General features: G+C 48.2%; 1 protein-coding gene across 1 annotated transcript in view; it reads right to left on the bottom strand.

Moving 5' to 3' along the window:
• Window positions 1-26,235, bottom strand: part of LOC146194269 (polyamine-transporting ATPase 13A3-like) — an 813,351-nt gene that overhangs the window by 563,307 nt on the left and 223,809 nt on the right. Inside the window, exon 12 of the mRNA XM_084596520.1 lies at window positions 493-648. Coding sequence (XP_084452646.1) covers window positions 493-648 — 156 coding nt within the window. The remainder of the gene's footprint in view (window positions 1-492; window positions 649-26,235) is intronic.

Genomic DNA, 26,235 nt, shown 5'->3' with positions numbered 1-26,235 from the left:
GACCTATACAGCGATCACTATTAGTTACCTTTCAGAACCCACAAAAGCTGTCAAAACTCAGTACCGTCCGCTCTTGTGTCAGTTCAGGAAAAAAATTATGCTAGTGCGAGAGCCCTACGAGGTCTATCAATATGTATCTCATGGCTGTCGTCAAATCTGACCCCTTTGGTCGTACAGGTCTCGTCTGTACGAAACAGGCTAGCAAGGGTTCACAGTGCGCGATGGCCTTCTTCAGGTGCAGTAAGGTAAATGCGGCAGCACCGCCTTCCTATCTCCGGGATGCTCGATCCTCGCTCCACTAGCCCTAACAATTATGAGAGAAAGTTGCAGCTGTGCAACAGAGATAAGGGACAGCGACGTAAGGAAAATGACGTTGGCGGCCCTGTAGCTAGTCTTCGATGCAGTGAATCAACATTATTATAGTCATGAGCGACTCGCCCAACATGCTGCTCCATTGCCCCAATCTCTATTGAGCGACGGAAGAAGACGTACCGGTGCGCACCACAAGGGCTGTGACGCGGCTGTTGCCGTAGTAGCGCGTCTGCAACACCTGCGTTCCGCTGAACAGCACGTGCTGACGGTGGTGCTCGGCCGAGAACTCCTCGTCGCTGGCCAGCAGCGGGCTCTTGAGCACGGGCGCGCTCTCGCCTGCAACCACACAAGAAAACCCTCACGTGAGCAGCACTGAACGGAACATAGCGGCCACCGTGCTCTCTTTTATCGCCGTGTTATTTATTCCGTGCCCTGTTAATTTTTACAATTTGATGTGTTCTGCAGTGTACTCTTGTGACGCGCTGTGCTGTGTAAGCATGCGGTTTTGTCATGTGCTGTTTTTTCGCGTCTCGGCTATCTGAAAACCCAACTGTCATGCGACACCTTGATGCAGCGCCTGCAGGCACTGGACTGAAATTGAATCAGCTATGTGTTGACGCAGTTAGGCTGTTAGGTGCAAGGTACTTAGGGTTTACAAATTACATTTGTGAATGTACGCGACGTTAAGTGAATGCAATGGGTATATAAAAGACATGACCAGAGCAGAGCGCCTAGTTTTTGATCAATAATCCTAGGCATTTCAGCTTTTTAGCTTTTAGGTGCAAGCGTCAAACTATATCAGCAGAGATTCGCGCAGTACGGAGTCGGCGCTGTATGATAGGGCAAGACGCTAAAGAAAGGTATGTGACGCCTCGGCCATGCTCCTCGCTATTTTGTGGCCCAAATTGTGCGAAGTTTCAAGTTTCGAAAGATACAGCACGCCGGACGGTTTTGTGCACGCTTTATTTCCAAGCATCGATCGCCGTACGACTCGACCCAGAGGGAGAGCGCTCCTGAATGAAATACAGAGATTTTAGCCGGCATGAATATTCGCTGACATGTTACTCTGCATGGAGGAGCGAATTGGGGAGTAAAGATTGAAGAATTGTGTAAGAAAAGAGTGTGGTCATTGAAGAACGTTGTAACATAATAGTCCACTGAATGATGGCTTTTTGGATGAGACCGAAGTCCCGTTCTGCGCATGTAAAGCGGTGTGATAGTGAATGGGCAATTTAGAATCTGTATAAAACAAATTTACCGTCTAAAAATGCAAATAAGAATGTGATTGCACGTCGCTGCTGTCTGCAGCAGCCTAAATGATCTAATTTAGAATCCGCTGTGAGAAGTACTTGGGTGAAAAGCTGCTTGCATGGTTCACAGTGTGCACATTCGTTGGCGTACGCTGGACATTCGAGCAGAATATGATGTATACAGTCTCAATTGAGCCGCAGTTGTCACAATACAGACTGTCTGATTGTTTGAAATGGTATCGTAGACTGTTAGTAGAGGAAGCATTAGACGGAGACGATAATAAATTGTTTCTGGATGACGCGGGAGCAGGAGTGGTGCATCGGAGAAATGGGTGTCTCCTTGGAGTGAAAATCCGTTGCTCTCCGGTATCACGTCCTGTCAGCGCCTGTATTATTGCGTGTCCACGGTAGTAAACCTAAGCCACATGCATGATAATAATATATGTCTTTTGACAGCAATGCCATGCCGCGGCTAATCACAACTCATTAATTGGGGATCTGCCGTGATGCGTGACGTAGTTGTGTATATCAGTGGGGGTCATATTGCCGGTCAGGACTCATGATGCGATAGGTGTTATTTTAGTTAAAACACCCCCTGGCTCATAAGTATTTACCAACGCAGGCAATGATCCACAATAATTGAGCGTGCGTCAGGTCATGGCGAAATCATATTAGCAAATGTGAGGTCATGACACGTGTAAAGACATAATGAGAGGTGCAAACATTTTGTGTCAAGCACTGAATAGTTGACACGTGCGGCGCCACATGTGGTGCGATGTATGGTGATTACAGTGAGTAGCTATCCATTTTTATTATTACACATGTAGCATCAACAACGTCCCGGGAGCAGCCCAGCGCCGCTAAAGTGAAAAGCAACAAGGAAGCGGCAGGTAGATCGAGTCTGTTTTGACGAGAGCGCGGTAGGTAGCCATCAGCGATCCAGGGCTATTAAGATATGCAATGACGCACCCGTCCTCCACTGGTGCAGTTAGTAGCGACTGCGAGATTCTGAACCCGAGAAAGCAAACTGGAACTTGGGACCCGCGAGTTGCTGTGAAGGAGACTTCAAATACGCCATGACTGATGTGAGTGCCTCTTGAATAGCCGAGCTCGCTATGCAATGGTTCCCAGGCAATTAATATTTGGGTTGGAAGACGTCCTACATGTTACTGGGGATGAACAAAGGGCGATTCCTAGTAGCTCCAGGACGAATGAAGCGGCCGGGCTAAAGCCAAAAGGACGCTCAGTTGTGGATGTGTCGGGAAGCGACCGGAAAGTCCGATGTTGCAAGGAGATATATCACATAGCAACATGGAATGTAAGATCTATGACGCAAGGTAAACTGGATGTCGTCAAGCGAGAAATGGATAGCTTGAACATTGATATCTTGGGTATCAGCGAGCTCAAGTGGACCGGAATGGGAGAATTTAATTCCGGCGACCATTATGTCTTTTATTGTGGGCACGAATCCAGGAAAAGGAATGGGGTCGCTCTCATAGTAAACAGAAGAATCGGCAAAGTAGTGCTAGGGTACAATCCCAAAAATGACCGAATGATTTCACTTCGGATCCAAGGTCACCCTTTCAACATAACAGTTGTCCTAGTGTATATACTAACCACTGCTGCTGAAGAAGCTGACGTTGAGAGATTTTATGCTGACCTGCAATGCCTTTTAGACCGCACTCCATCATCAGACATCCTTTCTCTCATAGGAGACTGGAATGCTTAGGTGGAGAGTGAAGAAATATCCGGAATTGCAGGCAAGTTCGGTCTTGGCGAGCCAAATGAAGCTGGGCAGAGGCTAGTAGAGTTTTGTCAAGAAAACAGCCTGACCATAGCGAATACTCATTTTCAACAGCACAAGAGGCGCCTGTACACTTGGTCTTCACCGGACAGTCTGTACAGGAATCAGATCGATTATATTCTTTGCCGGCAGAGATGGAGAAGCGCTACACAAGCAGTAAAAACAAGGCCTGGGGCCGATTGTGGCACCGATCATCAGCCTCTTGTTGCCAAGTTTAAGCTTCAATATAGGAAAACGCAGAAAACTAGAAGGCCTTTCAGGTATGATCTGGATCAAATTCCATCAGAATATGCTGTGGAAGTGAGGAATCGATCTCAATAATTAGATCTGGAAGACAGAGAGCCGGAAGAGATGTGGACTGATGTTCGTGATATAATACAAGAGGTTGCTACTAAGGTAGTTCCAAAGCAAAAGAAATTCAAGCAAAATGGTTAACTGAAGAGGCTTTGCAAATAGCTGAAGAAAGGAGGATGGCAAAGTTATGGGGGAAAGAGAAAGATACAAGGTTCTCAATGCGGATTTTCAGAAAATAGCAAGGAGAGATAAGAACGCCTTCCTGAACATACAGTGCCAAGCAGTTGAGGACAGCAGCCAATTAAGGAACACAACAGCTCTGTATAAGACAATCAAAGATATCAATGGAAGCTTCTGTGCTATGCTGGGCGTGATAAAGGACAAACGAGGCAAGGACCTCACTGAAGCCTCAGAGATAAAGAAGAGGTGGCAGGAATACACAGAAGAACTGTACAAGAAGGACCCGAATGTACAAACCCATCATAAGACGGTTGTGATTACTGATCTCGAGCCAGGCATCCTGAAGAGTGAAGTTGAATGGGCCTTAGCCAGCCTTGCTAAGAACAAAGCTAGCGGAATTGATGGCATTCCAGCAGAGTTGCTTCAAAACCTCAACCATGACGCTGTTAACATTCTGCATACGTTATGTCAGAAGATTTGGACAACCCTGCAGTGGCCACAGGATTGGAGGAGGTCAGTTTACATCCCCATTCCAAAGAAAGGCAGTGCCAAAGATTGTTCCAACTACCGCACGATCGCGCTTATTTCGCATGCTAGCAAGATTATGTTGAAAATCCTCCAAGGAAGGCTGCAGCAGTATGTGGATCGGGAGCTTCAGAACGTGCAATATGGGTTTCGCAAGGGCAGAGGAACTAGAGACCAAATTACCAACCTTCGCTGGATCATGGAAAAAGGAAGAAAGTTCCAGAAACCCATTTACTTCTGCTTCATTGATTATGCGAAAGCGTTTGACTGCGTAGATCACAGCAGATTGTGGCAAGCTCTCCAAGAGATGGGAGTTCCAATTCACCTCATCTGTCTCCTCAGGAATCTGTATGAAGGATAAGAGGCCACAGTCAGAACTGGACATGGTCTTACTAATTGGTTTCCGATTGAGAAAGGAGTGAGGCAAGGCTGCATACTGTCGCCCAGCCTATTTAACCTATATGCAGAGTGCATCATGAGGAAGGCCGGTCTGGACGAGTCTTCAGCTGGAGTGAAGATTGCTGGAAAACGTATCACCAACCTTAGATATGCAGATGATACCACTTTAATGGCAGAAAGTGAAGTGGAACTCATGAGACTTCTGATGAGCGTACAAGAAGAGAGTGAGAAGTTCGGGCTTAAACTAAACATTAAAAAGACAAAGATCATGGCGTCTTGCCCTATCAAGTCCTGGAGCATCAATGGACAAGAAGTGGAAGCTGTGACAGATTTTCTCTTCTTGGGCTCCAAGATTACATCGGAAGGAAACTGCAGCCATGAAATTAGGAGACGCCTGCTTCTGGGAAAGAGAGCAATGGTTAGCCTTGACCGCCTAGTAAAGAGCAGAGACATTAGTCTGCCAACCAAGATCCGTATAACTCGTACTATGGTCTTTCCAGTTGTGATGTATGGATGCGAGAGTTGGACTGTGAAAAAGGCTGACGCCAAAGAATTAACGCGTTTGAATTGTGGTGCTGGCGAAGACTCTTGAGAGTTCCTTGGAGTGCCAGAAGATCAAACCAGTCAATATTGTCGACCATAAACCCTGACTGCTGATTGGAAGGTCAAATTCTAAAGTTAAGGCTCAGCTACTTTGGTCATCTGATGAGAAGAGAGGAGTCGCTGGAAAAAGGTTTGATGTTGGGAAAGGTTGAGGGTCGCCGGAGAAGGGGTAGGCAGCGAACGCGATGGTTAGATGGCATTCTTGAGGCACTGCAGATGAAGTTATGTGATGTTAGGAAGATAGTGAGAGACCGGAAAGCGTGGCGTGACATGGTCCACAGGGTCACGAAGAGTCGGACACGACTGAACGACTGAACTGAACCCATGTCACACAGTGTATGGCCACCGCGCTTCAATTCCTGTTCATTTTTTTTAATCGAGCTCGTGCTGCTTCATTCTCACGTGGATGTTATTTTCGCCAAATATGAAGTTGATTACTTAGAGCCGGGAATCTTTTCTGCCATGTCTTAAGCCTCTTCGTTAGGGTTACAGTCCTTTCAGCGAGCCGCTCCTTGGCGATTCGCTTTCACATTTCCCTCTCTGAGAATTTCTGCTAGCGTTCAACTGATACCTTTTGAAGCCTTAAGGTTCTGTTCTCCAGGAAATACAGCCCTGGCTTTCTCGTCGTTGAGGTGAAAATATACGGCCATGGCAGCTGCCAGATAGCGACGTGGTCGGGCGCTGAGTAGTGTGGCGTCACGAGACCACATAACCTGGACGCCTACCAAATCGCCTAGTAATACGAAGTGCACTGGCAAGTTTCGTAGTGTAGGACCCATTTCGACGAACCAAAGCTCGCCTTTGTGGTAATACAGCATACTGTATTGTAGAAATAGGGCTGAAACGTGGAGGCTAACCAAAAGAGTCCTACTTAAGTTGAGGAAACCCAGAGGGCTATAGAACGAAAAATGGCAGGGGTAACATTAAGAGATAGGAAGCGTGCAGAGTGGGTCAGAGAAATAACTCAGGTTACCGACATTCTAGTGAAAATTAAGAAGAAGAAATGGGCATGGGCAGGACATGTAGTGCGAAGAGATGATAACCGATGATCGCTTAGGGTAACAAACTGGATTCCAAAAGGAGGAAAGCGTAGCAGGGGGCGGCAAAAAGTTAGGTGGGCGGATGAGATTAAGAAGTTCGCAGGGGCGAAGTGGATGCAGCTAGCACAAAACCGGGTTAAGTGGAGAAATATGGGAGAGGCCTTCGCCCTGCAGTGGGTATAGTCAGGCTTATGATGATGATGATTGTAGAAATACGGACTCCGATGGAAGATTTTGCCGTGTGGGACCCGTTTCGACGAACCAGAGCTCGTCTTTGTGACAATACAGCATACCGTGTTGTCAAAATACGGAGTTAACTGGCAAGTTTAGCAGTGTAGGACCCATTTCGACGAACTGGAACTAGTCTTTATGGTAATACAGCATGCCGTGTTGTCGAAATACGGAGTGCACTTGCAAGTTTTATAGTGTAGGACCCGTTCCAACAAAACGAAGTTCGTGTTTAGGGTAATACAGCATTCCTTGTTGTCGAAATACAGTGCACTGGCAAGTTTGGCAATGTAGGACCCGTTTCGACGGTCCGAAGCTCGTCTTAGTGGTAATACAGCATACTGTGTTGTCCAAGCATGGAGTGCACAGACAAGTTTTGCAACGTAGGACTCGTTTCGATGAACCGAAGCTCGTCCTTGTGGTAATACAGGATACTGTTTAGAAGAGCTTTTTGTTGGGCGAGTAGGTGCCTACTAATGTAGGAAAAAGTGCGCACAGAAAGACACACACAGGAAAAATGAACACAAGGTAGGCAGAAAGCGCTCGTTCTGCCTGCCTTGTGTTTATTTTTCCTGTGGGTGTCTTTCTGCGCGTACTTTTTCCTACAACAGCATACTGTGTTGTCGAAATACGAAGTGCACTGGCAAGTTTTGCAGTGTAGGACCCGTTTCGACGGTCCGAAGCTCGTCTTAGTGGTAATACAGCATACTGCGTTGTCCAAGTACGGAGTGCACTGGCGAGTTTTGCAGCGTCGGACCCGTTTCGAAAAACAGGAGCTTGTGTATGTGCTTGTCGAAATACGACGTGCACTGGCACATTTTACAGTGTAAGACCCGTTTTGACGAAGCGGAGCTCGTCTTTGTGGTAAACATTGTAATAGTAAGCCTAATCATCGCTGCAGGGAATGGAAATGTGTAAGTAATTGTGGTGCGGAGGAACGAGGCACAACACGTCAGCTGGAATTTCTGCAGGTATTTTTGCACATTTGAAGTCGTGTCGCGATTTTGTTAGATGCAATTTATATTCATCATCATCAGCAGCAGGAGCAGCAGCAGCGGGATTATACCTAGTGCAACGGCATACCCTCTCCCATATTACTCCAAATAACACGATCGTGCGCTTGCGGCATCCACTGTATGCCTGGGAACATATCATGAATGTACTATATACGTACCCCCCTTTTCGAGGATGCTCAGCATCTTGTTTAGGTAGTGTCGTTTGTCAAAGACGACTGCGCGTTTTTCTTGCCAGCGGGGAGGATTACAATTTATTGTCGCGCAAATTTTAGTGCCCTTTTCCTTCGAGCGGAAGAGGATCCAGTACTCGAAGCCAGTGTAGCTTGGACAGCACGCTGCCGACTAGGGTGCATTCCAGTGCCGTCGGGATGGCTTCACATTCTTTACCGCAGTTTCGGCGGCCCACACTATCTGGATATGTCCTGCCCCGAATTGGAACTGGGACAGATCCTCAACACTGAGAGGGGCGTCGAGTCTGTGCCGAACAGCTGCGCACGGCAGAGCGGTTAGAAGCTCTGTAACGATGCATGCGACAGAGTGGAAGCTTTTATTTTATTCAGTTCTTGGTCGCAATGTCAGCTTAAATTGGCATGTAAATGGCCGAGGCACGTAATCAAATTGGCGGCGTAAGGTAAACTATGGCTGGCTCGATGGAATTCAAGTAAGGCTGGAGGTTTTCTATTTTACAAATTTTTTCTACATAGTAGCAATCTTTTTTGTGGACACTTAATGAGGACACGCCCCCGTCTCTCGATGGCCTCCATAGTTATGCTGACCTTTTTGAATGAAAAGGACGGCGGGGATGAAGTTGGGGAGCTTTGGTTTGAAAATTATTTGAAGCGGAAGTATAGAAATACTTCCGTTCTCTTACCTCGGTGGTAAGTCACACGGCAAAGAACTTAAAGGGAATCTGAAACGGTTTTGAATTGCATAAAAATGCGGTGGTTGGAAAAATGTGTCAATCATGTGTGTCAATTATGTTTTAATTCTGTCGATAAGAAAAACAGAAATCGCTTGTTAAAACGCGCCGCGTTCACGCTCTCGTCGCTGCCGGGAGCGGCGAGGGCGGGGCGTCGAAACGGGAACAGGCGGGTGTGACGTCATTTCGGAATGCCTGCCGGCCGGCTAACCGGCTATGCGTTTCAGAAGATTGCTTCGCTCCGTTCTGCGCTTTAGGGGCCTACGGATCAGCGTAATCTGTTGCTGGTGCCGTTTGTTTTCTCCAGTTGTATCGTTTTGTGCTGAAGATTCCGTGTGTTCAAAGCTCCCATGAGATCAACCAGCTGATACGCAGTTGTTGCGGAGTGGCGCTCCGCGCAATTCGAAGCCCTCCGACTCGTGATCCTCTTTTGCTCACTTGTAAAACAAACGTCGTTCAATGTTCGAAAATTGTTCTCTCGTGTCATTGGAAAACAAACATTCTTGTGAGTGCGTGAAACAAATGGTCGCTGTGAGCCCGGCTTTCCGTTGTGCGACCATCGGTGGTTCAGGCAACATGGTGCTTTATAGTCTCCCAGAAGATAAGAAACTTTTTCGGCGCTGTGGATCTCTTTCATGAGAAGGAAAAAAAATCTTGCCTTTGGAATCAGCTATGTTTTGCACTGATGATTTTCGTGCCGATGACGAAAATCTAATCTTGACACCGATTGTGTCCACTTCGGATTTCAATGAAATCAGCGCAGCTGAATGCTGTTCCGTCATTTTTCCCACACCTAATTATGTTATTACCGTTGTTGCACGGCTGGCTCCGTTACGCGTAACCGAGGATACCGAACTTAGAACGTGATTCGCGGCTCACTTTTGTTACACAACACGCCGCCGTTCTTGGCTACGTCAACGATTACCATTTTGGTATACCAAACGAAATGCGTGATCGGTAGAACTAAGCTGCATTTGCAATAGTCATTTATAACGCAATGTCTGGACGGCCGTGCTGCTCACGCGGCAACAGCGCGATCAAGCGTGGTCCGAACGCAGCACTGCCGCCACATGCCGCGCCGGCCACACCTTCCGCAAACTTCCCCGATTGGATCCCTTGCGCTATCGTCAAGGAAGCGTGCTCAAATATATTGCTGTCTTAAATAATAAGCCCAGGGATAACGGAATGCCAAATATTAACCCTTATTGAGACTCGCTGACCTGTACCGGGATGCTTGTCGGAGAACTGCGATACAAGCAACTTTCTCTTCACAGCCGTGTAGCGGCAGTGGCCGGTGCCATCGCGGTTCATCCGACCTTCTTGTATGTATACATTAGCTCATCATCTACGGCGTTGCCGTGATAAATGATATCTTCATTTCATTGATAGGCAAAGTGATTTACTGTAGGCAGTTCTACGAGTAGCCTGTTTACTACAGCACTGCTCAATTTCCAAGCGTCTTCTGCTGTGGCGCCGATGCCAAACAATATAGGCCGATATAGCTCGCTTCATTCGGCGCTGCGGCCGCTGCGAACATGGCAGATTTCATGATGCCGCTGAAGCCGGACCATTTTCGGCGTTGCGTTGAACAGCGCACCGCGCAAACTAGCTGCAAAGATAGGACGGGCAGCAGCTGCAATACGAGTCGTCGGTCGCTGTGCCATTGGGCGATACTCTATGGTTGTATAAACGCGCTGTTAACTAGGATTGCATCATATACAATGCCTATTCATTTTGTTGCTAGTGAAACTAGTTTTAGTCTGTAAAGCGGAGTTGTTGAAGCGGGCCAGCTCTTGCACCTTTCGACTCGCGCAAATGTATTGATTTTGCTTTCACTGTCAACGTACTCGACAGCGTCTTTCATAGCGCCGTTTCTTTTTTGTTTAACTGCTGGTTGCTCCAATGCGTACGGTAAGTGTTCAATGTGTTTTATATCGTTCTGTAGTGAACTACGAGCGGGTGAAGAGAGCGATGAAGAGAGCGACAAAGTGCCGCGGCGCTGCTCGAGCTCGCTGGTGTATGCCTAGGATAACTGTGTTCTCGTGTTCTTTTGCCGTGTAGCTTAGAGAGGGCTATATTCCTTGTTAAAACGCAGTAAACCAACCTTTCACTTGGTGCAAGCGAGGATTTCATGCCGTCCTGGAGCTTCGCAGCCTCACACTCCCGACATGTCATGACCGACGCTAGCACCCCTAGTCCCACCGGGCCCTCGTCCCACGTCTTCTGTGCTGGAGTTTTGCACCAGGGGGATCCTCTTATATTCAACGGATCCGGCGACTATGACGTCGAGGACTGGTTGGCCTCATATGAGCGGGTTAGTACTCACAACCAATGGGATGACACCCGAAAAATCAATAATGTCATATTTTACCTAACGGACGTGGCCCTCCTGTGGTTCCGCAACCACGAGACCGATATCACATCGTGGTCTGCTTCCAAGACTAGTTTTGCCAAAATCTTCGGCCGACCTGTAGTGCGCAAGCTGCGCGCTGAGCAACGCCTGCGCGGCCGTGCACAGCTTCCTGGCGAGAATTTTACTAGTTATATGTAAGATGTTGTAAACCTGTTCAAGCGCGTAGACGCTTCAATGCCAGAGCATGCCAAGATTGCTCACATTATGCAAGGCATTGATGATGACGCGTTCTAGATGCTTTTGGCCAGAAATGCAGCAACCGTCGTCGATGTAAGCAATGCATACCCAAACTGATGAATTACGCAAGCGCCGCAACATCATTCGTTCTTCGCTCTCACACCCGGAACCTCTTGCAGCTTTAACACCTGACACAGACCAGTCGTCCTTGCTACAACAAAAAAAAAGAAGTATGTTCGAGAAGAAGTTGCCTTGCAACTATCACTCGTTCACCAACGTCCTGACGCTCCCTCTACTTTGGTGCCGAAGTTGCAGCAAGATATCCACGAACAAGTCGTCGAAGCACTTCACACGCATCCTGAAGCTCCTTCTGTTGCTCCTTTGACATACGTCAGAGCACCAGTACAGTACAGCCAACCTTCTGTTGCAGTCCATTTGACCTACGCAACTGTGGTTGCGCGGCCTTCGCCTGAGCGGTTACCAACCATGCAGCCCCGAACCACTTCCTCTAATGGCTCCGCTTCATCCTCCGACTCCACGCTACTACGACCCTTAAGCTACTTCGGACAATAGCCCAATTTGCTACAGATGTGGTTTCGCTGCACGTGCGGCCCGTCGGTGTCGTCGTCGCATGGCCGCGCCTCCCGAGCCTGCGTCTTCTGATTACTCCCCACCGTTGCTTCGTTCTGAACACCATCCGTATATGACCCATCGTTCTCCTTGTCCACGTCGCTGGTCACTGTCGCGAATGCGCCTGCGGCCACCACCTGCTGACTAGAGAAACTAAGTTCCGCGGTTCCTGAGGCGAGAACTGCGTGCCCTGCGAAAAGCTCAAAGCCTCATATTTTGCCCACGAACGATATAGTGACCTCTATCGATGGTCTATCTGTATATGGGCTAGTCGATACGGGTGCTGCAGTATCTGTGATTCATGGGCGATTTTGCCGACGATTACTTCACTTCACTTTACTTCACTTTAATACCTTAAATACCCTCATTAGAGGGTATTACATAAGGGGTGGGGCGCACAGAAATGAAAAACAGAATTGGTAACATATATGTGTAAGCAAGTTATACAAATACAAGATTTTCACTGCGCAAGTACACGTGTGGTTTGTTCAAGAAATAAAGATGGACATGTGATAGCAGCAAGTTCTCGGGGAAGGCCGTTCAAGTCGTTGGCAGTCCGGGGGAAGAATGATGAAGAAAATGTAGTGGTGCGGGCGCGAGGGCGCGAGGTCGGGACACTTGCTGCTGATGACCGGTGCGGAGGGAGATACGTGGTGGGAAAAGTTATGACGTCATTTCACCGTTTTTCGCTCCGCCCTGCCAGTGAAGAGAGGATTGTACCTTTAGCAGCATGTACAGCACATGTCGTCATGGGAGGTGTTTTGTACAGTATTGAGTTAGTAGTTTTGCCGTCTCGCTCCCACGAGGTGATCCTCGGATGAGACTTTTTGTCTAAAAATAACGCTGGGATCGATTGCGTCCAAGCAGAAGTGGAATTTTCTGCACTGTGCGATGCACTGCACGACAACAGTACAGTGTGTCCTCAAAAGCTCACCATCGCTGAAGATGTCGAAGTAGCACTAAAGGCTTGTGCCCTTGTTGCTCTATTGTGTCCTGCCGTGTCAGCAGTTAGTGTTTTATTTACGCCGTCTGCATCCTTCATCCATCGCAAGCACCTGCCGCTGCCTTCTGCTGTTCTCGATGCTTACGGTGGCTTCACGATGCTACTCATCTACAATCCATCTCTATGCCCGATTACTCTACTACGTAGAGAATCTCCGGGTTCTATTCAACCAGCCCACCTTCACTCTTACCTAGACGCCTCCGAGGCCTCCCGTAGTAACTAAATCGGTGCTCTGTAGTCTGATCCGACGCCTGATTCGTTACCAGACGACTTCTTCCGAGCCGCCATCGATGACGCTCTTCCTTCCACCTACCGGACGCAGCTTGTCGCCCTTTTGCCGACGTTTCGCTTCGCGTTCGATACCGCCCAAATACCTCTTGGCCGCACTTTAACAGTCGCGGATCACATTCAGACCGGCTCTAACTCGCTTTTTAGACAGCGCCCCTATCGTGTGTCAGCGGCAAAGTGACGTGTAATCAATGAGCAACTTGAGGACATGCTACAACGTGGTGTAATCCGTCCATCTGAAAGCCGCTGGTCTTCACCAGTGGTGCTCCTAAAGAAGAAAGATGGTTCGTTTCGCTTTTGTATCGATTTACGGCACTTCAACAAAATTACCCACAAGGACAATTGCTCCCTTCCGTGTATAGACGACGCTCTTGATTGCCTCCAAGCTGCTGAGTACTTTTCGTCTCTTATTTACGTTCCGGCTTCTGGCAAATGCCAATGGCCGCCTGTGACAGACAGAAGACCGAATTTGTGACACCAGATGGCCTCTATGAATTTAATGTGATGCCCTTCGGTCTATGCAATGCGCCCGCCACATTCCAGAGGATGATAGATAACATCTTGCGGACGTTCAAGTGGCACATCTGCCTCTGCTTCTTGGACGACATTGTTGTCTTTTACACCGACTTCGCCACGCACCTAGAGCGCTTGCGGCAAGTTTTGGTTTGTCTTACTGACGCTGGCCTACAACTGAATCTTAAGAAGTGTCATGTCAGTGCCCGGCAGTTGACAATTATGGGCCACGTCGTCTCTAAGGAAGGTGTTCGCCCTGATCCGGCCGAGCTGCTCGCAGTGGTGGAGTTTCCTACACCGGTCTCACTCAAACAGCTTCGAAGCTTCATAGGTCTGTGCTCGTATTTTCGGCACTTCGTACGGAATTTTGCTTCTACTATTGCACCCCTGACGAAGCTGCTCGGGGAAAACAGTGACTTAACTGCCTGATCGGCCAAGTGCGACGAAGCGTTCACCACATTGCGCCACCTTTTGATATCGCCACTCATCCTACGCCATGACGACCAGACAGCACCCACGGAGATCCATACTGATACGAGTGGCGTTGGCCTCGGAGCTGTCTTGGCGCAACGGAAAAACGGCTTTCACGAATACGTCATCGCGTACGCGAGCCGTGTCCACTCCAAAGCTGAATGCCACTACTCAGTTACGAAAAAGGAGTGTTTGGCAATTGTGTGGGCACAAACGAAATTCCGACCCTACCTGTACGGTCGCCAGTTTGATGTCGTCAAGGACCACCACGCATTATGTTAGCTGGCCTGTCTTAAAGACCCGTTCTGCCGCCTCGCAAGATGGGTTCTCCGCCTTCAGGAATTTGACATCCGCGTTATATATCGCTCTGGCCGTAAACACATGGACGCCGACGCTCCGTCTCTTTCTCCACTTTCCAGTGAACCTGCTTGCTCCACGGCGGCTGATCCCGTCCTCTCGTCTCTAACCATCGCTGATATGCCTGCGCAGCAGGGGAAAGACCCGTGGCTCCCATCACTTATCGACATCGTGCCCATTTCTCCAAATGCTGCGCCTTCTCGGACCTTACGCCGTCATGCACCACACTTTGCCCTACGAGACGGTCTTCTCTACCACCGAAATTATATGTCTGATGGTCGACGGTGGCTTCTCATCATTCCCCGACAGTTACGACATGAAATTTGCACCTTTTTCCACGCCGACCCTCATTGTGCCCCTCCTGGTGCAGTCAAGACGTTTCAAAGAACTTCTCAATGTTACTATTGGCGCGGCATGTGCGGTTATATTCGCAAATACGTCCGCTTCTGCATCGCCTGTCAGCGCCGCAAGTCATCCAGACCTCGTGCTTCTGGCCCCTCACAACCCCTTTTATGCCCGGCCCGTTCTTTTGATCACATTGGCGTAGATCTTTACGGGCCACTTCCCTGCATGGTTTCTGGGAACCATTGGATTATCGTCGGCATCGACCACCTCACCCGGTAAGCGGAGACCACCGCCCTGCCTGCCTCTACTGCCAATGAAGTTGCCCTGTTTTCGCTGCCTTATTTTGTTCTTTGCCGCGGCGCGCCGCGAGAACTGCCGAGTGACAGAGGCCAAGTCTTCCTTTCCAACATCGTTGGAGCTCTACTGGCCGACTGTCACATCATACATCGGACCTCAACAGCCTACCACCCTCAAACTAACGGGCTGACTGAGCGCTTCAATCGTACTCTCGCAAATATACTCACGATGTACGTTGCCGCCGATCAAACCAACTGGGACGCTGTTCTTCCTTTCGGGACGCACGCTTACAACACCGCCACGCAGTCAACCACCAGATTTAGCCCTTTCTTCCTCCTTTAATGATGTGAGGCGTCGTACACGATGGACGCTATATTACCATATCGTCCCGACTCCTCCGAGTGGACTCCCTTTCCCACGTTGCAAAGCATGTGGTGGAATGTCGCTAGCTGGCCCGCAGTTTAACATCAGAAACTCAAGGCTGCCAAAAGTATCGTCACGACAAAGATCAGACGTCACACGTTTTTCCTACAGGATCCCTCCTTTGGCTCTGGGTTCCTGGCACCCCACTAGATTTGTCATCAACATTTCGAACTGAGGAGCACGGCCGCATCATTCACCAAACCTTCCCTGTAAATTATATCTTGGAGCCACTCACTCCCTCTTCAGACATGCGTCATCGCGGCCGCGAAACTGTGCGCGTGAGCCGCCTCAAAACTACTACGACGCACTCTTCTTGCCCTCGCCATAGGTCGCCAGGGTGGCTCCTCATCGCTCCCGGGGAAACTGTTGTGAACTACGAGCGGATATCACAAAGAAGGTGAAGAGAGCGACGAAGTGCCGCTACGCTCCTCGAGCTCACTGGTATATGCCTAGGGTAGCTGTGTTCTTATGTTGCTCGCCGTGCAGCTTAGAGAGGGCTATATTCCTTGTTAAAACAGAGTAAAACCCCCTTTCAGTTCAAATAATGAATACCATTTTCAATCTAGCTCTCAAGTTCCCTGAAGAGACGCGCACACAGCAACACCGCCGGCGCCGGCCTGGCATACCCGAACTTGAAGCCCGCACAATTACGGACAACCGCGGCGTTTGCTTGGAGGGTGGTCCCGCTAGTGCTCGTTTTCTTGTAAAAGCTGCCGTTTGTGCTCCTTTCTGCCTTTTTTAAGTATGATAGTTTTGTTCAGCGGACAAAAAACGATAAAATGCAGCACATAGCTCATTTTTTTTTGCGAAAAACATTTCATCTTCCCTTTTACGAGAGTTTCCAAAGGTGAGCTGAAACTCGCCCGCAGTCACAACTGATGAAGAAACCGAGGGGGGGGGGGGTCTGAAAAGTTGTCTGTTGTCATTTCTCATCATATTCCCTTTTGTTTTCTAGCTTCTAACGTTTCTAAGAAAATTTCTTGTACAATTACAAGAGCACGCACAAATGTTGAAGTCGCTTGCCCATACATGTGAAGCAAGCGTATATTATTTACTGTGCACCAAATAATGTATTTCGCATTTCAAATGCGTAGACTATAGAGCAGATATCATTTACTATGTATAGCATCTTATCATTTGCACTCAATATATATGATTACGCCACGTAGCGGCTTAGTGGGGATTTGGAGGAAGAAGTAGAGTGAAACGGGCGCAAATTGACGTGCGCTCTGAGCGGCTTGTGACCGGCTTTCATTTTTCAAGCATTCGTCTGTAATAAAGCCATTTAGCCCCTTATATTTTGGTGCTAGACGCTGAGTAAAACCTGCTGCATTCGCTTGTACCCTGTCACAGCCGCCGGATAGCAGGTTTGCCACCATTATCGCCTCAGGAGTTCCTTTGTGTGGCTACCACCCAAGAGAAGCACGCTCAAGAACAGCCAGCTGAAAACGAGATGACCTCGCTTCATCAGCGAGAGCCGCGTACGTTTCATGATGAGCCCAAAATTACGCAGAATGGCTCCGACACTATTAAATGTGCAGCAAGTACAACCAATGGAACTCCACTTTCCGCCTGTACAAGGTTGTAAACAACGCTGTACAATGCACCACCTATGCCATAAAAACCTCACAAAGTCTCCCCGGAGGAGCGGAATATAATTCGAGAACAGCTGGCCGAAATGCTGCAGAAGAGAATCGTCGGAGAATCTTCCAGTCCATGGGCTGCACCTGTGATCCTAGTGATCCTAGTTCACCTGCATCAACTACCGAGTTATCCCCCTTCTTCTCCTTGTCCGTCTTCTTTTACTTCTTTTTCTTCTTTCATCTTCTTTCTCTTCTTTTTCATCTTCTTTCCTCCTCTAACTCATGGCCCAGCTCTTGCTCTATACCACGTGACAGTAACTAGGCAACGGTCCCAGGGTGCCACACCGGTGGCTTGAAAACCTAGCGCCGTATAGCTTTCGCTGCAATATACCCAAGTTTTCTCTAGCTTCACCACCACTGATGCGCCACTTCCACCCTTCAGCTGTGACGGATATTCACACTGACGCCAGAGGCTTCAGTCTCGGGGCGGTGCTTGTCCAACTGCATAGTCTAGCTGAGTACGCTGTTGCCTACGCCAGCCGCTCGTAACCAAAACGTGAACCTAACTACACAGTCACCGAATTGGAGCGCCTCGCAGTTCCTTTCACCGTGCAAAGTTCCGACCATACCTATATCGATGCCACTTCACTATCATTACTGACCCTCATTCTTTATGCTGGCTCATCGGACATAGCTATCCATCTGGTCGTCTGGCGCGCTGGACGTTACTCCTACAAGAATACAACTTTGGTGTCGCGTACAAAAGTGGACGACCTCACAGTAATGCAGACTGTTTGACACGCCACCCATTGTCGACTTTAGTAAAAGATGCATGCGGTTTTGAAGGGTGCTTAGCCTCGGTCGCAGCGACGCTTCTCAGTGCGGAGACCTTTAGGCGAGAGTTACGCAGCGACCTCTCAATGCACCCTCTTATAGAAGAGGCAGAAAGGAGAGCAGATCCAACGCCATTTGCTACCCAAGAAGGTATTTTGTTCAAGAACTACTCAGTCGATTGTGCTGCCCTGCTTTTGGTCGTCCCAAAAAGTATCCGAGCGCACATTTTTAACCCTATGCACGATGACAACACATCCAGACATCTAGGTTTCTCTCATGTCCTGCACTGAATCCGCCACCGATTCTATTGGACGCAAATGTACAAGATGAACAAGCAGTACGTTGCAACACCTGAACAATGGCAACGACTTAAGGCACACACCACCACACCGGCCGGTCTTTTGCAGCCTGTCAAACCACCTAGTACTTCGTCTTTTCAAAAGGTTGGAATTGACCTGCTTGGTCCTTCTTTGCTAGAGACTTTAGACGACCGCTTCTGGGTCATTGTCTGCGTAGGCTATCTCACTAGATAGGTGGAGATCGCTGTTCTCGCTGCTACAAAGGCTGCTGATGTTTCGTTCCTTCTACGCTCTGTGGCACAACCCGTTTTATAATAAATGATCGTGGACGGCAATTTGCTGCCGATGTGGTGGAAGAAATGCTCCAGCTTTGTGGATCAGACTACCGACACTCTACACAATATCCTCCGCAGACCAACGGTCTCACCGAGTGCACCAACAACCATGTTATCCATGTACATCTCGTTGGACCACCGCAACTGGGACACAGTGCTATCGTTTGTGACGTGCACTTAGAACACGGCAAATCATGTGGTTACCGGGTATTCCTCCTTCTATGTGCCATATGTCAGAATCCCTCGCGTTTTCCTTGTTAGCATCTTCCGTTTTTTTTCATCGAGAGCGCGTCCTTTGCCCAGATGCTATGTCTGCCGAAGAAGGCCGTCGTACAGCCCGCTTACGCACACTGGCCTCTTAAAGCCGCGCAAAAGAGCACTAGAGCCTGCATCATCACGCAGTGACTTACTCTCCTGAAGAATTAGTTACGCTTAGGACACCTCCCCTAAACGAGGTGTGTATGAGAAGTGTTTGTACAAGTAGGATGGCCCCTTTGTTAATTGGACTGATTGAATGACGTACATTACGTCGCCGCCAAAGTTACGACATATAACCGCCCTTCCCGCGAAACACAAGTCGTTCATGTGGCTCGCCTCAAACGCTGCCATTGTTGGTATGCCTAATTTGCTCGAGGACGAGGATCATCTGCTCCTGCAGAAATTGTTATTCCGCGTAGAGGATCACTGAGGAGCTGGAGGAAGAATTATGAGACGCGAGCAGGCTGATCTCGGCTCTGAGCCGCTTGCAACCAGCTTTCATTCGTCAAGCCTTCATTTATATTCAAGCCATTTCATCCGCTACAATATTTTACACTATTAGGTGCCCAGCTGACAACAGAAAGTAGAAGAATGAGCCGCAGGGAATAGCATGAGGGTTCCCACCGCGATAAGCATTGTCTGTAATCAACGATTCTTCACCTGTGCTCTAGTGACTCAGATATGAAGGAATTCCGGCAGCTGGCAAGAGAATGCGCTGTACATTGATGGTTCCCCACGCGATGTGAACAGAGCCCAGGCGTCCCATGAACTGTGTTCCGGGTGACAGCGTTTCTTCCTGACGCACGCTTATTTTATGTGGTGCAGAGGCAGTTGAGAATGGCTGGTGCAGCAAGAGAAACGTGCGAGGAATTTAGAATTGCATGCTATTCTCGACAAGGTTGCAGAAATTTACGATAATCTGATGCGGAAGTTGGTGCATAATCTGAAAAAATAGAGCACAATAAAAAAAGTACGAAAACATGAGAAACAAAACGTAATAACCCAAAATAGGGGAAAATTAAAAGCAAAGAACAAAAGGGAAAGCGAGGAAACGTTCCAGCTGTCAAATGTTGCCATCATAAGTTTTCAAGATAACCAATTTCTTTTTTCCTCAGTGCCATCGATAATATTTTTGCGCATGCCAACTCTTCATTCTGTGTGACGTATGTTTCAAAAAGTTGATGCTTGTGTTCCTTATTGTACGACATCAAATGAGCTCCCATCGTGCCGTAACGCATGAAGGCGTTCTGAAATTCGTCTGTTTAGCAGCAATAAGCAACTGAAACGTACGCAATGGATCTCTGGCAACAGCACAGCTAAACAACGCCAGGTCAGCGGCGCCTGGCACAAACAGACAATTAGTCTGCATTCCAGACACGATTGCACATCACTTTGTTCTCGTCGTTACCCACGGACATATCTCCCGGCGTTAAAAGCACCATCCTGGCGCTAAGTGGAAGACGGAGCAGGTGTATGGTACGGCTTAAGGCTAGCTAAGTGAAAAACGGGAATGGCAGGCCGGTAGATGACGTCGGAGAATCAAAGGGGGTAACCTCTTATGTCGCGTTGGTAACCTGACGGAGCACGCGATCAGGGCGGTTGTACGGACGATGTAGTTTCTCGGAAAGACGGACAAGCCGAGAAGAAGAACAAACGAGGACAATCGATCCCGGTGCATAGTGTTCTGGGGAATGCTGGCTCTCGTAAACTGATTTCTGGTAGGTCTGGCAGGCAGTGGGACGGTGGCGGGCAATTTCGCGGGCCTGGGTTGCTTGGGCAACGGCGTCCCACGCGTACTCTGTGGTGAAGGCCCAAGAAAGCGAAAGCAGTGTAACCAATTACAATGCAGTATGCCGATCAAACAGAAGACAGAAAGGCGAATGACTTATGGTGTCAAGCCACGACGAATTATAAGCAAATGTTACGTAGGGTCGTAAGGCAATGTCCCAACCACGATGGTCTATTGCGACGTACATAGCATATCAGTCACGGTCCAATTAAGCCATTCGGTGATCCCGTTAGTTTGAGGATGGTACGTTGTAGTGACATTTTGCTGCGTAAAACAGGACCGCAGTATGCCGTCAACTGCCTGTGATAAATCGTGGTGACCGCGGTCTGTCAGCAATTCAATTGGGGTGGAGCACCGTGACGAAGGATAACGTTTTGCAACAGGAAATCGGCGACATTGGTTGTTCACGTTTGCATAGAGCATGGGCTCGTAGAGACTATATATCAAACCGAAGGCGTTGCAGAAACAAGCATACACCCGCCAAAATGTTTTGAAAAAAGAAACACGACGTTTCGGGCCGCATACAGGTACCTCGATCGCATACAGCGCTGCATGGTACCACGACGGTTTAAATACGGTTAAATTGTGCAGTGTCCGATTGTAGGCCTATGGAAGATTTCCACGTGTGCTGGTAAGATCATCCTTCGTGTTCATCATCATCATCAGCCTGATTATACCCACTGCAGGGCGAAGGCCTCTCCCATATTTCTCCACTTAACCCGGTTCTGTGCTAGCTGCAACCACTTGGCCCCTGCGAACTTCTTAATCTCATCCGCCAACCTAACTTTCTGCCGCCCCCTGCTACGCTTTCCTTCCCTTGGAATCCAGTTTGTTACCCTCAGCAACCATCGGTTATCCTCTCTTCGCACTACATGTCCTGCCCATGTCCATTTCTTCTTCTTAATTTCTACTAGAATGTCGGTAACTTGAGTTATTTCTCATACCCACTCTGCACGCTTTCTATCTCTTAATGTTACCCCTACCATTTTTCGTTCCATAGCCCTCTGGGTTGTCCTCAACTTAAGTAGAATTCTCCTGGTTAGCCTCCACGTTTCCGCCCCATAGGTGAGTACAGGCAAGATGCAACTGTTGTATACTTTCCTCTTGAGCGATACCGGTAAGCTGCTAGTCATAATCTGCGAGTGCTTGCCAAATGCGCTCCATCCCAATCGTATTCTTCTTGTTATTTCCTTTTCGTGGTCCGGAGCTGCGGTTACTACCTGTCCTAAGTAGACATATTCGCCTACTACTTCCAGTATTTCGCTACCTAATGTAAACTGCTGTTCCTTCCCGAGGCTGTTGAACATTACCTTAGTCTTCTGCATATTGATTTTCAAGCCTACCTTTCTACTTTTCATGTCTAGGTCATCAATCATTGTTTGCAGTTCATCCCCTGAGTTGCTTAGCAAGGCAATGTCATCAGCAAATCGCAGATTACTGAAGTGTTCTCCATCTACCCTTATCCATAACTGCTCCCATTCCAAGTCTCCGAATACTTCCTCTAAACAAGCTGTGAATAGTACTGGGGAGATTGTGTCTCCTTGCCTAACACCTTTCTTTATGGGAATTTTGTTACTTTCTTTATGCAGAACTATGGTTGCTGTGCAGCCACTATATATGTCTTCCAGCACTTTCACGTACGGCTCGTCTACCCCCTGATTTCGCAATGCCTGCATCACCGCCGAGGTTTCAACTGAGTCGAATGCTTTTTCGTAATCAATGAATGCTATGTATAAGGGCTGGTTATATTCCGAGCATTTTTCTATCACCTGATTGATGGTATGGATATGATCGATAGTAGAGTACCGTTTCCGAAACCCTGCTTGATTGCAGTCTAAGGTTGTCCTGATTCTATTAGCGATTACCTTAGTAAATACCTTATACGTAACAGACAGTAAGCTGATTGGTCTGTGATTTTTAAGGTCCTTAGAGTCCCCTTTCTTGTGAATGAGGATAATGTTTGCATTCTTCCATGGTTCCGGTACCGTCGATGACACCAGGCACTGCGTATACAGGGTGGCCAGTTTTTCTAGCACGATATCCCCCCCGTCCTTCAGCAGATCTGTAGTTATCTGATCCTCTCCAGCTGATTTCCCCCTTTTTATGGATATGAAAAGATTCTAAAATACGGCGCGATGATAGGATCTTGTCTGTTATAATGCCTATAATAATGGCTGATTCTTTGTCCCAATGGATAATGTGTCCCGTTGATACGCTGTGTTCCGCCGAAGCATTACATGTGGTGAGCGGCAGTTCGTGACGTCGTTCTGACGATCTCTGGGCCTGCGTCTGAAGTTTCCGGTTTCGCCAATGTATAGCGTTACAGATTCCACACGTTATCTTGTACACCACGCCCGGGTATCTTGAGATGTCTGGACGGTATTTTTGCCTGAACCAGCGGTTGCTTCAACGTGGCATATGAGAAATCTGAACGTCAGATCCTTTGAATATGCTTGACAGTGCTTCGCTCACTCCGGAAGAATACGGAATGCTCACTCGCTTGGATTCCGCGTGTTTTTTTGTTGGTCAGGGCGGGAGGTATTGCTTGAGCGCTTTTGGCTTGTCATTAGCTGCTGAGGATATCCATTCCGTGAAACCCTAGGCAATACTACTGAACCGGAGGCGTGTGCTGCATAAAAAAGCATTTTGGTAGGTTGTTTTCTGCAGTGCGCGAATCAATTACTTCCAACACAGAGACGCTTGCGCAAAATTTCCGTCGGTGCGCATTAGTGTGCTTAAGGTCAGTAACTTTTTCAGCTTCAAGCGATATCCACGCCAGAACTTTATATTCGGCAGAAAACAAGGAATTAAAAAAACTTGACACCTTCACTACCATCGAAAGTTATCATCTCAGCCTTTCCTTGCTTCTCGAGTGCTTGCAAGGATAGTCGCAACAAATCCAGATCAAGACCAGCGAATTCGGTGTCGGCTGTGTCGGCGCCCTGTACGAGCTCGTAGAAAGTGCACACAGAGTTTAGCTGTCCAGTACCGTCTGCCCAGTCGTAGATCAGCTTTCCCCACTCCTCAGGGGATCGCCAGAAAACGTAGCAACGCGTCTGTTGCTTATCCGTCCAGGCGACTTGTCCTCGCGAGGACATCGACTTCAGGATCTCGCGAAGTGCGTCCGCCGAAAGCTTTCGGGATATATCCTTGTTGTGGAAAAGCGGCGAAGCAAGGGCTTCGGCGATGTCTAACACATATGCCTTGCGTGCGCATCTCCCTACATACTGCCGCTTTTGTCCCTGCCGTCAGCGCCCGCTGGCGTCCTTACGATAGGCAAATGGAATTGCGGAGTCATTACAGACGATGAATGGCGGCTTATATTCTGTGACCTCGCCATTTTGGGTGTTCAATGCAGAATTGCGTTTATTGGCATGTAAGGCAGCAGGCTATTTTTTCTGTCATTATTTGACTGTTTGAGCACAGGTCGTGAAATTATAGACTGTTGTATCTTCGGGGCGGCCATTTTGTACATGTGGCGCCATAGGACGGCTAATTCGAAAGCAACCGCCATGCTCGTATGCGTGGACGAATTTGCGGAGCAAGAGACAAGTTACGTACATCGCCATTTCGGAGCTTTCGCATTCCTATTTTTGCGCTTTGAAAGTAATTGACTGAAATAAAAATAGTTTTAGGCAGCAGTCAAGCTATTTGGTCAGAAATTGGTGGATTTTCTCTATTATTCGGATCAGCCGAGGACTACAAGCCTGATCACAGTTAGAGTGTAACTATTTTGTGGCACAGAGAGCCGGTGGAGCACCACTGGGCGGTGAGACAAGCAATGTAGAGATGAATTCGATTTACTTTTCCTCCATGAATTATTTCTTCAAGAGCCAATTTTCAGAGTGGAACCAACTGGCCCATAGCCTAGCGTTGCTTCGATAGACCGTAACAATTTGAGCAGTGAAAGCGAGAGAATATAAGCATTGTTGATGACGCTACTTTTGTTGAGCCAACCAATCATGCATCTAGGGAACGGGCATTTGCTAGGCGGCAGAGCCGCTGCGATAGCCTAGCAAGCCAGCGCCACCCTGCGAGCAGCGGTGAGAATTATTGAAAAGCCCTCCGGCGCAGCCGGTGTATAGGCTGGGTTCAGTTCAGTCGTTCAGTCGTGTCCGACTCTTCGTGACCCTATGGACCATGTCACGCCACGCTTTCCGGTCTCTCACTATCTTCGTAACATCACATAACTTCATCTGCAGTGCCTCGAGGATGCCATCTAACCATCGCATCCTCGAGGCACTGCAGATGAAACCCTATGGCTGGGTAGCTTAACGTAAAACCGAAGACATCGCAAGAGAAAGCGGGCGGCGAAATAGCCATTCCGGCGATGATTTATGACTTAGATGTTTAAATTATCAGTTATTTTATTTTGCAGAGGAAATCTGAATGTGAGGCGCGCTGTTTTAAGCAGGACGCGTATAAAACGTAAAGGAGGTGATGTTCGGCTCCGCTGGAAATTGAGACCGCTAACTGCACGCCTTCGACAATAAGCGCGCAGCCGCACTCCTTCTTAAAAACACCTGTATTAAATGAGATTACAGTTAAGGCTGCTCTAAAGGCTTTTCGCTTGGCTAGTAAGGCCAGAGCAGTAACGCACGTCAATTGTTATTTAGTATGGCGACGCGGCATAATTTTGACGTCTCAGCGATGTGGTACCCGAGCTCCCTATGCATGCTCGCCTGTAAACATTTTAAACGGTGATTTCGGCTTAAGCGTCTCTGAGTGAAACCTAAACTACGTCTCTGCGCAGGCAGAAACTCTGGGATGGTCCCACTGAGAAAACGGAATTGTGCTGCGCCGTGTCTCTGGCCGCAAAAGCCTCATGCCGTAGTTTTTAGCATCTTTTATAGCACGAGAATTGTAGGCCTTTGTGAGGACACCACAGTACCCTCGACGTCCTTATACTGAGTGCAAGACAGCAAGAACAAAAATGTTACGATTTAACGTAGGTGAACTGATTCGGTAGCACGGGCGAAAGCTTCTCGGAAAGGATGGAAGTTGATGTATACGACGTGCAATTTACAGCTCGTATGTTGCACTCTGCATGCAGGGTGATCGGCTACTGTGATAGCTACCCGACTTCGTACTCGCTTCCTACAAGAAATTACTGGATTCGAATCCGCCCTTTTCCGACAGCTTTTTTCCTCTGTGCTCGGCAGACGCTTCAAGCAAGATCCGTGGGTGGATTTGACAATGCTAATTCTATTCCAGTGCGCTAAACATATGTGCACATGGTGCAGCTGTTGCGCTACTCATTCAAGACTGACCAGCCAGGCCTGGCGTGTTTACGCCGGTAAAGAAAGATCATCGTAGGAATTGCTGGACGTGAAAGGCTAAGGTGAAATGAAATATTCCAAATTAGCCCACAGCTAATTCCAGAGCTGAACTACGGCTGTGATAAGTATCCTGCACACATTTCCGCATTGGAGGAGACGGGTGATAATCCTTTGGGATGGCCTAAAAAAAAAAAGAAACATGTATATTTGGAAACACTTCGTAAGTTATTTTTTTTTTCGTGCTCTCCCGGCGTACCCCAAAAATTTCCCAGATGTTAGTTTAGATCACGTACGAAAGGCTCAGTACCATGCTTTAGGCAAAACTTGGTTCTGCAGTAGTTTGCCCCGCATGCCGTTCTTTCGGAAATCGG

This window comes from Amblyomma maculatum, chromosome 3 (assembly GCF_055883805.1).
Source record: "Amblyomma maculatum isolate TAMU_Amacu chromosome 3, ASM5588380v1, whole genome shotgun sequence".
NCBI classification, from domain to species: Eukaryota; Metazoa; Arthropoda; class Arachnida; order Ixodida; family Ixodidae; genus Amblyomma; species Amblyomma maculatum.
This window is presented reverse-complemented; position numbering and strand designations above follow the sequence as displayed.